Raw genomic sequence first — 13,318 nt, 5'->3', positions numbered from 1 at the left:
GTTAGCGCTGTCGCCTCACAGCGAGAAGGTCCGGGTTCGAGCCCCGTGGCCGGCGAGGGCCTTTCTGTGCGGAGTTTGCATGTTCTCCCCGTGTCCGCGTGGGTTTCCTCCGGGTGCTCCGGTTTCCCCCACAGTCCAAAGACATGCAGGTTAGGTTAACTGGTGACTCTAAATTGACCGTAGGTGTGAATGTGAGTGTGAATGGTTGTCTGTGTCTATGTGTCAGCCCTGTGATGACCTGGCGACTTGTCCAGGGTGTACCCCGCCTTTCACCCGTAGTCAGCTGGGATAGGCTCCAGCTTGCCTGCGACCCTGTAGAACAGGATAAAGCGGCTAGAGATGATGAGATGAGATGAGATGAACTCCAGCAGAACACAGTGTGCTGGATGGTGAGGATCTTCTGAAGTGAATCAGGTCACTCTGCTGCACACAAGTGTTTTTTTTGGGGGGGGGCGGTGCAGGCTTTGCGCATGCGCAATGACGGCGCCCTCTAGCGAGCACTGTGTGTCTCCTGAAGACCGTGAGGAGGCCTGGGAGTGAAATCCTGCTTCTGTCTCACACCCTGCGCCTGTCTGTCTGTCCGCCTCCTCATTCTTCTCTCTAACATTTCGGGAAATTCACGGCTTTTTATTTTCTTTCTTTTTAAGGGCGAAAAAGTTGTTTGGTTTGTTTTTTTCCCCGTCACTTCGGCATATCAAACTCTTTCTGCTCCGGCCATGGCGGCGAGTGCGAAGCGAAAGCAGGAGGAGAAACACCTGAAGATGCTCAGGGAAATGACGAGTCTGGCCCCCAACCGAAAGTGCTTTGACTGCGACCAGCGCGGCCCGACCTACGCCAACATGACCAACGGCTCCTTCGTCTGCACCTCCTGCTCCGGTATCCTGTAAGTCGCCTTCATAACCTGGGCTGTGTCTCAAATACTCTCTCAGCGCACTCGAAAGGGCGCACAAACCGTTCTCTCATTCCCTACACTGCAGGGCGCGTGTGCAGTGAACAGCCGGGCGATTAGGATTCAGCCACCCTGATGTTCCTCTCCCAGCCAGCACAGTGAACCGAATCAGCGTTATTTTTATTACCGGACGGTGTAATGAAGGTTATGAATTCTGTGCGGTATTTCTGATCCGTCACGGTTAGCATGAGTTAGCAGGTTTAGCTCGCGAACTAACTGCAGCTTAGCACGGACGAAGGTGATCATGCCATATCCACCACAGATACTGTTTTTTTTTTTTCCCGACAGGTTTTTATAGTTTTGTTGGAAGAAAGCGGTTTATTTTCGAGAAAGCCGCTAGTTAATGGTGGCTAAACTGCCTCAGAGTTTACCGTTAACTTCACTTCAGGCCCGAGATTCTTGACACGATATCATATGCAGTATTGTCTGGGTAAAAAGGTGTATTTTGGAAGAAATGTAGCACCTGAGGCCAGATAATAACCTCATCATACTGTTTACCACACAACTAGGTTTGTTAGTTTGTTTGTGGAAAACCGCTAGTCAGCTCTACAAGTTGAATTAGCTACCGTGCTATTAGGGTGTGTGCGCGCGCGCCGTTAGCTAACCATGTGTCATATATCATATATATATATCACAACCTGGTGCAGATAACACAGGATTAAAACTGTTTTTATTTATTAGTAAAACAAGTTTTAACATAATAGGTTATACTAGTTGGTTAACTCGTCGCAAATGTCTTGTAGCCTGTTAGCTCTGTGTGGAGCTAGCTGAGGAGAGTCCAGCGCTGTTGAATTCTCGATTCTGATTGGTCAGAAGGCGTTGGGCAGCAGCAGCAGCTCTGAAAGTAGTTCCGGCTCTCAGGTTGGTATTAAAGTGCTGATGACACGAACATGACTCTATGGAATTTCTTAAATAAACTATACAACATGGCAAACATGTTAGATTTCTGTTATAATTACGTGAAAAGAAGCTGCTGTTCCGCGAATATCCAACTTTTAATTGCACAGCGCAAGAAAACTGGGTCCGTGGCTCGCGGCCATGTTGTGACGTCAGCGGAAGAACACGCTGCGGTTCACTGGCTGTTCTACTCTTATGGCCCTTTTCCACTACCCTTTTTCAGCTCACTTCAGCTCAACACGGCTCGCGTTTCGACTACCAAAAACCAGCACGACTCAGCTCGCTTCAGCCCTGCTTAGCCCCTAAAACTCACACGGTTTTGGAGTGGGGCTGAAGCGAGCCAAAGCGAGCCGAGTGAGGTTGGGGGCGTGAGCAGACACTCCCCTGTGCACTGATTGGTGAGGAGGAGTGTCCTCACACGCCCACACACGCCCCGCGAGCGCGCTGGGATCTGTAAACACCGCAAACCCGGAAGGAGAAGAATTACGAGAATTTCTGAAGCCTTATGCGCCTCGCCTCATCTATACGCTCTTGCCAGTATCTGTTGGCGTTGTCGGTGACAACAAGCCACAGCACCAAGACCAGCAACACTAACGACTCCATGTCCTCCATGTTTATTGTTTACTATTCGGGTCGTGAGACTACCGCTTAAAAGATCACTGATGTCACTGTTTGCGCTGCTTAACGACATCACGTGACGTCCACCTACTTTCGCTAACTCCACCCAATGTGTCCACCCACTTCCAGCCAGCACGGTTCAGCGCGGTTGTAGTCGAAATGCAACTCCAACATCCCCGCTCAGCCTGACTCAGCACGGCACGGCTCAGCCCGACTCAGCCGCGTTTGTAGTGGAAAAGCGGCAATAGACATCCTATGGTTCTACTCTGGTTCTACTCAATGGAAATGGCGCATGAAAACACCGGTGAACTCTCTAGTGCTAGCTCTTCCTCTTCTGGGAGTCTAGAATTGTGTTGATCTCTTCCGAATAGAATCTATGATAGCCTACCCTCTTTACCCTTTGCCTCTCGTTGCTAGGTGGCAGTTACATGAAAGCCGCAAGCTTTCACAAGCAAATACATGACTGATATCACGCCGACTTTATGATTATCATGTAGAATCTATAGCTCTACGTACCTTTATCTTATGTCGTTTCACAACACATGTTCTGACAGGAGGACTGTCTTTGGATCCGGCATAGCTACTAGTAGACCCCCTCCGGAATACTGGCAGTGTTGCCAGATTGGGAGGAATCCCGCCCAGTTGAGCAGTTGGGATGGAAAACATCAGCAGTATCTGTTGCCAGATACTGCTGAAGTTTTCCAGCCCAAAATATGTTCAAAACCCACCGAAATGCACTTGAAACCGCCCAACTGGGCGGGAAAAATCCCAATCTGGCAACACTGTGTAGGCACTGCTGATGGTAGTAACACACGTTTGTGCTGAACTGAACACCCAAGAGATTCTTTTAAAGCTGGGAAGGGTGTCAAAACATTCCAAATCGAAGTGTTCAGAGCACAGGACGGATGTTGGTGAGGGCTCCCACTTGTCACAAGTGCGCCTGACTTGCTTCACCCACTTCGCATGCAGCTCGGGATCTCTGGGAAACTTGAATAAACTTACCCCATCCTTGTGGGTTTTGGAGCAAAAGCCGGCAACACAACGCGAAGGCATAATAACTTTTTTATTTATATATATATATATATATATATATATATATATATATATATATATGTATGAGTGATTCCACGCTTATGGGTACTGAAATGGGGACATGAACTTTATTTTTAAAAATTCACCTAAAACCATTTCTTTTTTTTACCATCAGGTCACAAAACATGTAATCTTTAATGAATGATATGTTGCGACGGAGCCAGAACATGCACAATAGCCTGATGTTAAGGAGGAGGTTGAGAAGGAAGAGGGCAAGGGTTTTGGCTCAGGTGTTCTGCGGGGTAGTGACTGCAACCTCCGTTCAAAGGAACATCAAAACCATGTTGTTGTAACTTTTTTTGAGAGACCCGCTGCCTACTTCAGCGCAGAATAGTGACGTTTCTGGCTTGTTGATGACGTGTAAGTCGGATGAATGCAACCTGGCGGTTCAGACTGAAGTCGCATATGAAAAGATCGGATAGGAATCGGAATTAGGACCACATATCCAAACAGCCTGGGTCGGATTTGAAAAAATCGGATCTGTTGTTCATATTGTCAATAAAAGATCGGATACAGGTCACATATGGGCGAAAAAATCGGATTTGAATCACTTCAGCCTGCAGTGTGAACGTAGTGTAATACAGTAGTGCTTTATTTAAAAAAATAAAAAAAGTGAATGGGGGGATGGTAAATGTTTCTTAAGAATGTTTTATTTGTGTTTTTTTTTTAATATATATGAGTGATTCCACGCTTATGGGTACTGAAATGGGGACATGAACTTATTCACCTAAAACCATTTCTTTTTTTACCATCAGGTCACAAAACATGTAATCTTTAATGAATGATATGTTAAAAGATAACTTTAATTTTCTGAGATGTAATAAAAACATATTTATATGCCAAAGTCAGAACGTAACAGAAGTGTTGTGGACATATATATTCTCAATTTTAACAATGTCGAATTACTTTTTGAAACATAGGAAGGTGATGTTTTAGCAAATATAATTAATAAACATGTGTAGTAGAATAAACATACACATTCTTTCAATAAGATTAACATGGTATATAGCTAGATTGTAATTAATTTGTAACGGACGCGAGATGGACAATCGTAACAGAAGTAATGGAACAGACATCATTTTGGAGCTCATAGGCTTGACTTTGGCATATAAATATGTTTTTATTACATCTCAGAAAATTAAAGTTATCTTTTAACATATCATTCATTAAAGATTACATGTTTTGTGACCTGATGGTAAAAAAAGAAATGGTTTTAGGTGAATAAGTTCATGTCCCCATTTCAGTACCCATAAGCGTGGAATCACTCGTATGTATGTATGTATGTGTATGTATAATAATAATAATACTAATAATGACAAACTGAACACCTGTCGCATCAACAACAAACTGGTAAGTTAGGAGGAAGGTTCTTTCGCTGACGTCATATAGCTCCTCCTCCTCTTTCGTCTCCTGGGTGCTGCAGCCCCGTCAAATTTGCCCAAATAGCTGTGTTTTTTATCATAACTTGTAAAATAGGCGCCTTCGTGAATTAATATATGGATCATCGGGAATTACTTTTTATGTTATAAAACATCGCCAAAGATGTCAAAAACGTGTCATCAGCACTTTAATGTGCTGCTTGGATTGCAGACACTTCACATCATCTAAACAAGCTTTTGTTCAGGTTGGATGAGTTTATCAGATGGAAGTCAGGGCTCGATATTACCGCTTGTCCGGGACAAGTGATGCTTAATGTCGGACAAGTTCATCGTCTCAGTTACTTGTCCGATCGGACAAGTGCCAAAATACACTGATATTCGGGTTACATATCAAATTTATCAGTTTATTCACATGATTTCCGAAGCGTCTCACTCGCCATGTTGTTTTGATGAATGGCCGGATGTTTCTATTCGGAAAGAGCGATGTGCGCATGCGCAGTATTCCACTTGCGAAACCAGCCAATACCGCTTCTTGTATTTGAGCTGAAAAGTAAACGGTCGTTTATGATTGGTTTTAATCGCGTCATACACGTGGATTTGTTGACATTTCTGTTGGCAGGATCATTATTCAACTGTATATTTACGTTGAGTGTGTGCTAATTTCCCAATCTTTGAATTGTTGTTGATGGTGTTCGTTGCCTAGCCGAGCGCGTGCTGGGCTTGGAATGTGCGCCTGCATGCGTGTGGATTGACGGGGAGCGAGGGAGGAGTGGGGAAAGTTATCTATGAAATACCAAGCTGTCAAATGGCTGCTAATTACGTTACCGGCTGTATTAATTAACTAATTAGTCATGGAAGTTTAGGGATTTGAAACATAGGGCTCTATAATTTAGATATAATTATGGATTATTTGAAATTATCTCTTTTTTGACCATTAAATACCATACAGGAGCCACAATCAATAATTAGACAACAATTAATCAGTGGAGGATATATATTCAAAATTAATAATTTAAAAATGAAAATATATATCATTTTAATTTTCTGGTTTTCAGTTTCTCATAAATTAATGATTGGCGTCCAATTGATGGAGCAGAACTCAAGGGTTGATAGATGATGAATAGAAACTTTATTTGTATCCATTCATCTGTGAGTCAGTAGAGGTGTGGAGGTTTTCATAACAAGAGATATTATCTCATTTGATAACTAGATTTCAGTGTATAATAGTGATTTACAGTATTAATCAGTCAGTTTTGTTATCAGTTGTTTTTATTTGTAGCATTGTTGTTATTTGTTTCTCGTGTCCAAACTAGTGATATCTCATCAAGTCATAAATGTTATGATCATGTTAGTTTTTGTGATATTTGTGACTGAACTGCAGAGTACTGATCTGTGTGTGTATATATAAAACGGTTAGTGTTTCTGGATCTCATAGTATAGTTATTTTGTTCTTAAAATTTTATGTTCATAATTTCTACTCTATTGGAATATATTGCTTCTGAACTTCAGCATAATAATTGGTGAATTATGGTATCAATCAGTCTGTTTTACTATATTTTTGAACTTTTGCCTCAGTATATCAAGTATTGATTACTTTTGATTCATAGATATTATGCATATGTTGTGAATTCGGAAACAAATGCCATAAAGATTGTTGGGTTACAAATAGTTTGAGGTTTTTTTTTTTTTTCCTCAAATATTTCTTTGGACAAGAAAATTTCCTTTCAACTTGCCTGACAGGACAACTGGTTTCAAAAGTTCATGTAGAGCCCTGGGAAATATGTCAAACTTTTACACATCTCTTCAGTGATTTTAATAAGGCCAAAAAAAAAAAATGTGTGTTTCCGGTTACGTAGATTTCAAAACTGGGGTCGGTAGGCAGGCTTTTTTTTTTTCAAGATGGCTGCCATAACCTATATTTAGACAGGAATAATTTCACAAAATATAATGAATTTCTTTGCAGGTCACCTGAGTTACCACCTTCTGATGAATCTGATGCAGCATGAGACACCTTTTAACATGAATTTTTCTGTAAATATAACAGCTCAATACACCATGAGAGAGAGAGAGCAGCCCCGCCCCTCTCTGCTCCCTGAGTGCAGCTCGTCGCCTTGGTAACGGTGCAGGGAAAACACACAATATAACAAGCAAAGAGCACTTTTTCTCAGAGTTCCCTCTCCTCGAACAATGCTGATTTATACAGAAATGGAAGGAGCTATTCACAAAATTCTTTCACATTGAGTGCTACAAGGCTCCCATGAACACATTAATGTAATTTTTTTGTCCCTAGTGTAAAAAATGTGGACACTAGAGCGAGTTAAAAACAAGTGACTTTTCTGATTTTGCAGTAAAAGCGCTGCCACGTTTATAATGTGAGTCTATGGGAGAGCGCGGCTGTCCTCTCCTTACTTTCAGGCTTCTCATTCAAAAACTGTAAATCCTATCGCTCAGGGAGACACTTGTCTTGATTCACACAATGTGTGACTACAACTTTTGAGAAAGTTGTGTGTGTGGAGTGAAAATTGTGGCTGAGAAAACAGTTTAAATGAGAAAGTTAGAGCTTTTTTTTCAAGCTGCCTGCACTCTAAACTCCTGAGCTCCACTGGTGTGTAACACCATAGACACCCATTATAAAGCCTGAATTTCTCCAGATGTGCTCATGGTGTTTGATCTGTGACTGATCAAAAAGTATAGAACCCAGCAAAAAAGTTGAATGCCAGATCCACACAGGAGAATTTTGTCTCCGTTTTAAAGTTTGAATCATGTCTCTAGGTGAAAGACAAAATAAGCGTCATCTCTGCTTCTGTTCCCTCCGACGGCCCCGACACACTACTGCCTCCGCCGAGTGTGCGCGCACACTGCATGTCGGGATGAGTTACTCTCCCCTGATCAACAAAGTCTGCGGGGAATTTGTGGTTATTATCGGTACAAACAGCGCGAATCACAACTTAAATGAGTGCGGTTCAGTTTGACATTATTGTCAGTCCGTTAGATAAACATTTAATTTTATTAAAATCGAAAATTAATATTTAGAGCCTGTGGGCTACAAAAATAAGTCATTAAAGTAGCCGGCTGGACTTAATTGTGTAGTCGGCTGTATGGCCGGCAGCTGGCGCTTGTGGAAAGCCCTGATTTTCCCAGTGAGTGACAAAAACTTCCGGTTCACGCAGTTGGGTTATATGTAAAAATCGCGACTGGTAAAAAAACGAAAAAAAAGTTTAGAGTCGGTCGGGTAACCGGAAACGCACACGTGTGGTTTTTTTTTTTTTTGGCCTAATATGGTTTTCCCTAAAGGGTTTTAGCGTATCATGGGTGGTGTCGTGGTTAGCACGGTCGCCTCACAGCAAGAAGCTTCAGCGGCCGGCGAGGGCCTTTCTGTATGGAGTTTGCATGTTCTCTGCGTGTCTGCATGGGTTTCCTCCACAGTACAAAGACATGCAGTTTAGGTTAGATGTGGGGCGGCCTTGGTCTTAAAGTGCATGTCCTGGACCGATTTCATTTTTTATGCCTCCGCCACCGTAAGGTGCAGGAGGCATTATGTTTTCGGGTTGTCCGTCCGTGCGTGCGTCCGTCCGTCCCGCAACCTTGTGAACGCGATATTTCAAAAGCTAATGAAAGGAATTTCACCAAACTTTCACCATTTGTGCATTTGGGGACAAAGATAAACGGAGTAGATTTTGAGATCAAGGTCACTGTGAGGTCAAGTGTCTGTTCGAAAACCTTGTGAACACACTATCTCCAAGGCCGATACAAATAATTTCACCAGGTCAAGATTACTGTGAGGTCAAATGTCCATCCCCAAATCACAACTTAATAAGGCGTGTAGTCTACCAGGCGGAGGCACCCCCATCGACGCAGTTGGCGTCGAGTTCTATCTTTTTTTTTATATGAAAGTCTGTCCCTTTACACACTCATCCAGAAGGGTAATTTTGCACAAGGCCATCTGTCTACAGCGGAAAGAAATAAAACATGTCTGGAAAAATCCCAAGGGAGTCTGGAGCCAGATTCGTGACGTCACCTGCGGAAGCGCCAGCAGGCTGCGCGAGCTTTGCACGGTTTCAGTGCACAGCCTGTGTAGACCAAGCGCTCCCATTTCTCTCTCATTGTCCGGTCTTTTGGGAAACGATGAGTACTAATCCCATCAAGATTGGTGTTGCTACACCCTCCTACGATACATCTGTTAACCATTTTAATAATTACGCGATAACGTTGAAATTTGCAGAAAACCACCAGGTCGTTTTCTCATAAACAAACCAGCGCTGACGTAGGATTCAGAGGGAGGCGTCCCACACACGACGTCACCAAAATCAACGTTTGCCGGGAAATCCAAATGCCGAGTTTTTTCAGAGGCGGACCAATTCGCCTCAAATGGCTTGATTTCAACTGAATTTTTCTGGTATTGCGCAAGGGGAAAAAATTGCAGAATGTTAGATATTTGACAAGTTGAATATAAAATAGGAGAATTACATTAATCTTGCTCCTGAATTTACCCGTGATATGCACTTTAACCCCTGACTGCTCCCTGGGTGCTGTAGTATGGCTGTCCACTGCTCTGAGGTGGCGTTTACATTAGATCGTATCCGTCTCGTTTTCGTCGCGGATGCACTGTCCGTTCACATTAAAACGCCGGGAAACGACTCCACAGGCGGAACAACTTGAATCCGCCAGGGCCCACGTACTCAACCCAGTTCGTATCTGATCCGGTGCTGTGTAAACATTGAGATACGAGGAAACGCAGTGCTGAGCTCTAGCTGACGTCGTCATTGGACAACGTCACTGTGACATCCACCTTCCTGATTCGCTGGCGTTGTTCATGCCACGTTGGTCATGTGACGCGACTGCTGAAAAACGGCGCGGACTTCACTTCCTGCTATTGTTTCCACCTTGTATCACCTTTTTGTTTTTCATTAAAGAGTATAAAAGTATGAATATAATGCTTTGCTTTGTCATTCTTAATGTTCATGGTAAGATGCAAATACTGCCCATTGTGTAGTTATGATTGTCTTTAGGCTTGCCATCCTTCCACTTGCAAGTGGTGAGTGACTTGCGCATGCCCGATATGCACTGGGATCACACACACAGCGGCTCAGTCCCGAATCACTGCTCGTGTGCTTCACTCGCGCGCTCTGTGAGCTGCGCAGGGCCGGAGTGCGCACCCTCCAGAGGGCACTCGCTGTTCAGGGGGGAGTGATTTGGAGCGCAGGAGGAAGCGCTGAGCCGCACTGACACATTTCAACTTGCGTGCCGTCTAATTAGTCATGTGATTAGCGTATCCGTGTATTGGCGTTGCTGTGTGCACGCGAATCGTTTTAAAAACGTTAATCTGATGATCCGCTGATGCGGTCTAATGTAAACCCCACCTGAGTGTGTGTGTGTGTGTGTGTGTTCACTGCTTCAGATGGGTTTAATGCAGAGGATGAATTTCACTGTGCTTGAAGTGTGCATGTGACTAATAAAGGTTTCTTCTTCAAAGCGTTTGAGCGTATCAGGCCCGATACGCTTAGGTTTCTACCGATACGTTAAACTTCCTGCCCACAAGTAACTAGATACATAGGAGAGCAAATAACAGATCTATTTACATATTGATTGATATTTGTGTTAAACAAGCGGTCTTTTTTTTTTTTTTTCCCCAATGTTTGTGTTGATTCTGTCAAAGTAATATATCTGCGTGGTAGGATGTAAACAAACTGTAATCTGTTGGCTGTGTCAAGATCACATGTTCAAACCGTGCAATAAAAATATCGAAAGAAAACGTCAGACATCCCGGAAGTTTCCGATTCATTATAAGCGATCTCGTTGGCTGCTGATGTCGTCCCCCACCAGACGGACAAAGCCGACTGAGTTTAATCACAAAAGTTTGACCTAGCCTATTATCATTCATGAATGTGTTTATAAGCACATATGAACTAAGTTTTCTTTTCCTTTAAATATGTTTTAATCTTAATCTAGTCCATTTAATAAAGTGCCAACATTTAAACTTTATAATATGCAGTCGCCTTACTTTTCTTTTCAGTGCATCTTAGTTCTACATATATTACGGTAATTGCATCCGAAACATTCTAAACCATTACAGTTATAGTAATACAGCAACTTATTTTAAGGTGGCAGGTCTTAGGTTCAGATCCCTTTGTGATCAACAGGAGGTTGTGATGATCGATTCGCTTCACTGGGTTGCATAAGATGGAGCAAACCACTGCTCATATTTTCATGCACATTTTTGTTACAACACGACTTGATCATAGAGAATTAAGGGATCGCCGTAGATTTTCAATCGATCATAGACCTCAGTAATCGATAACAGAGCAGTTTAACTCACATGTTGAACTTTAAGGTGAAATTTCAAATGTGTTTACATTAATACTATTTAGGTCAGAAATCATTGAAGCACTGGTAAAATCCATCCTATAATCATGTGTCTAAAACCTCTGAGAACCTGAAAATGCACCTGAGAGCATCTATTTTCAAAAAATTGGCCGGGGGGCCATGCCTCCGGACCCCCTAGTTTTGCTTCGCGCCTTCAGCGCTCAGTTGTCTGTGTATTATCATGCCAGAATTTAGGGCTTTAATTTTTTTTCTGGGGAAAACACTGTAGTAATAAAACCTGGGCGGCACGGTGGTGTAGTGGTTAGCACGGTCGCCTCACAGCAAGAAGGTTCTGGGTTCGAGCCCAGCGGCCGGCGAGGGCCTTCCCGTGTCTGCGTGGGTTTCCCCGACAGTTCAAAGACATGCGGTTAGGTTAATATGGGACGGCCTTGGGCTGAGGCACATAACTCTCACTGCTCTGGGTATGTGTGTTTTCACTGCTTCAGATGGGTTAAATGTAGATAGGATTATCACAAGTCTCGTCTCTCGTCTCGTCTCGTCTCGTCTTCTTCCGCTTATCCAGGACCGGGTCGCGGAGGCAGCAGTCTAAGCATGGAAGCCCAAACTTCCCTTTCCCCAGACACCTCGGCCAGCTCCTCGGGAAGAACACCGAGGCGTTCCCAGGCCAGCCGAGAGACATAGTCCCTCCAGCGTGTCCTGGGTCTTCCCCGGGGCCTCCTCCCGGGGGGACATGCCTGGAACACCTCCCCAGGGAGGCGTCCAGGAGGCATCCGAAAAAGATGCCCGAGCCACCTCAGCTGGTTCCTCTCGATGTGGAGGAGCAGCGGCTCTACTCCGAGCTCCTCCCGAGTGACTGTGCTTCTCACCCTATCTCTAAGGGAGCGCCCAGCCACCCTGCGAAGGAAACTCATTTCAGCCGCTTGTATCCGCGATCTTGTTCTTTCTGTCATTACCCAAAGCTCATGACCATAGGTGAGAGTCGGAACGTAGATCGACCGGTAAATTGAGAGCTTCGCCTTTTGGCTCAGCTCCTTCTTCACCACGACGGACCGGTAAAGCGACCGCATCACTGCGGAGGCTGCACCGATCCGCCTGTCGATCTCACGCTCCATCCTTCCCTCACTCGTGAACAAGATCCCGAGATACTTAAACTCCTCCACTACTTAAACACTCCACAAGTGTGTGATGAATAAAGTTGTTCGTTCATTCTTTCTTTCATCTGGACAGCAGTCAAGCCTTTCAATTACCGTATTTTCTGGACTATAGAGCGCACCTGTATATAAGCCGCATCCGCTCTATTTAAAAAAAAAAAAAGATATACAAGCTGCACCGGGCTATAAGCCGCAGATATCTATGTTGAAAAATTAGATATTTACTGCATGTACAGAACGATTTTGTACTGTAAATGTACATGTATGTACCTGAACAGATTCTTTCCGAACAGTGCCTTTTAACACGGCAGCAACTTTGCTGATTAAAACGGAACAGAACCAAGAGAAAATAACCGGTATTTATTTACCTTCATTTCTCCTGTGTTTGAAACCACAAGTCACTTTAATCATCTTCGCTGGATTTGAAAATAATTACCAGTTAGTAATTTGTCGTGCGTGTTCTATCTGCTAAAGATCTGCTAATTCTTCTTTGCATTGATTTTTCGTCTATCTTATTTTTGATTCTACTTCCGGTTAGAGCACCCCTAGCGGTGGAAGAAAAATCCACAGAATAGCCGCACCTTTGTATAAGCCGCATGGTTCAAAACCTAGGAAAAAAGTAGCGGCTTATAGTCCAGAAAATACGGTACATGAAAGAACTTTATTAAGCAGTGAACACACACATAAGCAATGAGCACACAGATATACCCAGAGCAGTGGGCAGCCATGCGAACAGCGCCCGGGGAGCAGTTGGGAGTTCGGTGCCTCGCTCAAGGGCACCTCAGCCCAAGGCCGTCCCACGTTAACCTAACCGCATGTCTTTGGACTGTGGGGGAAACCGGAGCACCCGGAGGAAACCCACGCGGACACGGGAAGAACATGCAAACTCCACACAGAAAGGCCGTCGC

General features: G+C 43.9%; 1 protein-coding gene across 5 annotated transcripts in view; it reads left to right on the top strand.

The window, feature by feature from the left end:
- Positions 1 to 486: 486 nt before the first annotated feature.
- agfg1a (ArfGAP with FG repeats 1a) overlaps positions 487 to 13,318 on the top strand; it is a 136,674-nt gene continuing 123,842 nt past the window's right edge. For 3 of the 5 annotated variants that reach the window (XM_060943259.1, XM_060943258.1, XM_060943260.1), the window contains exon 1: positions 487 to 883. In XM_060943259.1, the coding sequence (XP_060799242.1) occupies positions 717 to 883 (167 nt within the window). In that variant the 5' untranslated portion in view covers positions 487 to 716. Of the gene's footprint in view, positions 884 to 1,012; positions 1,188 to 1,692; positions 1,811 to 13,318 lie in introns of those variants that run through there. The other 2 variants (XM_060943261.1, XM_060943262.1) reach the window with 2 other exon arrangements.

Source organism: Neoarius graeffei, chromosome 16, assembly GCF_027579695.1.
Source record: "Neoarius graeffei isolate fNeoGra1 chromosome 16, fNeoGra1.pri, whole genome shotgun sequence".
Classification (NCBI taxonomy): domain Eukaryota; kingdom Metazoa; phylum Chordata; class Actinopteri; order Siluriformes; family Ariidae; genus Neoarius; species Neoarius graeffei.
This window is presented reverse-complemented; position numbering and strand designations above follow the sequence as displayed.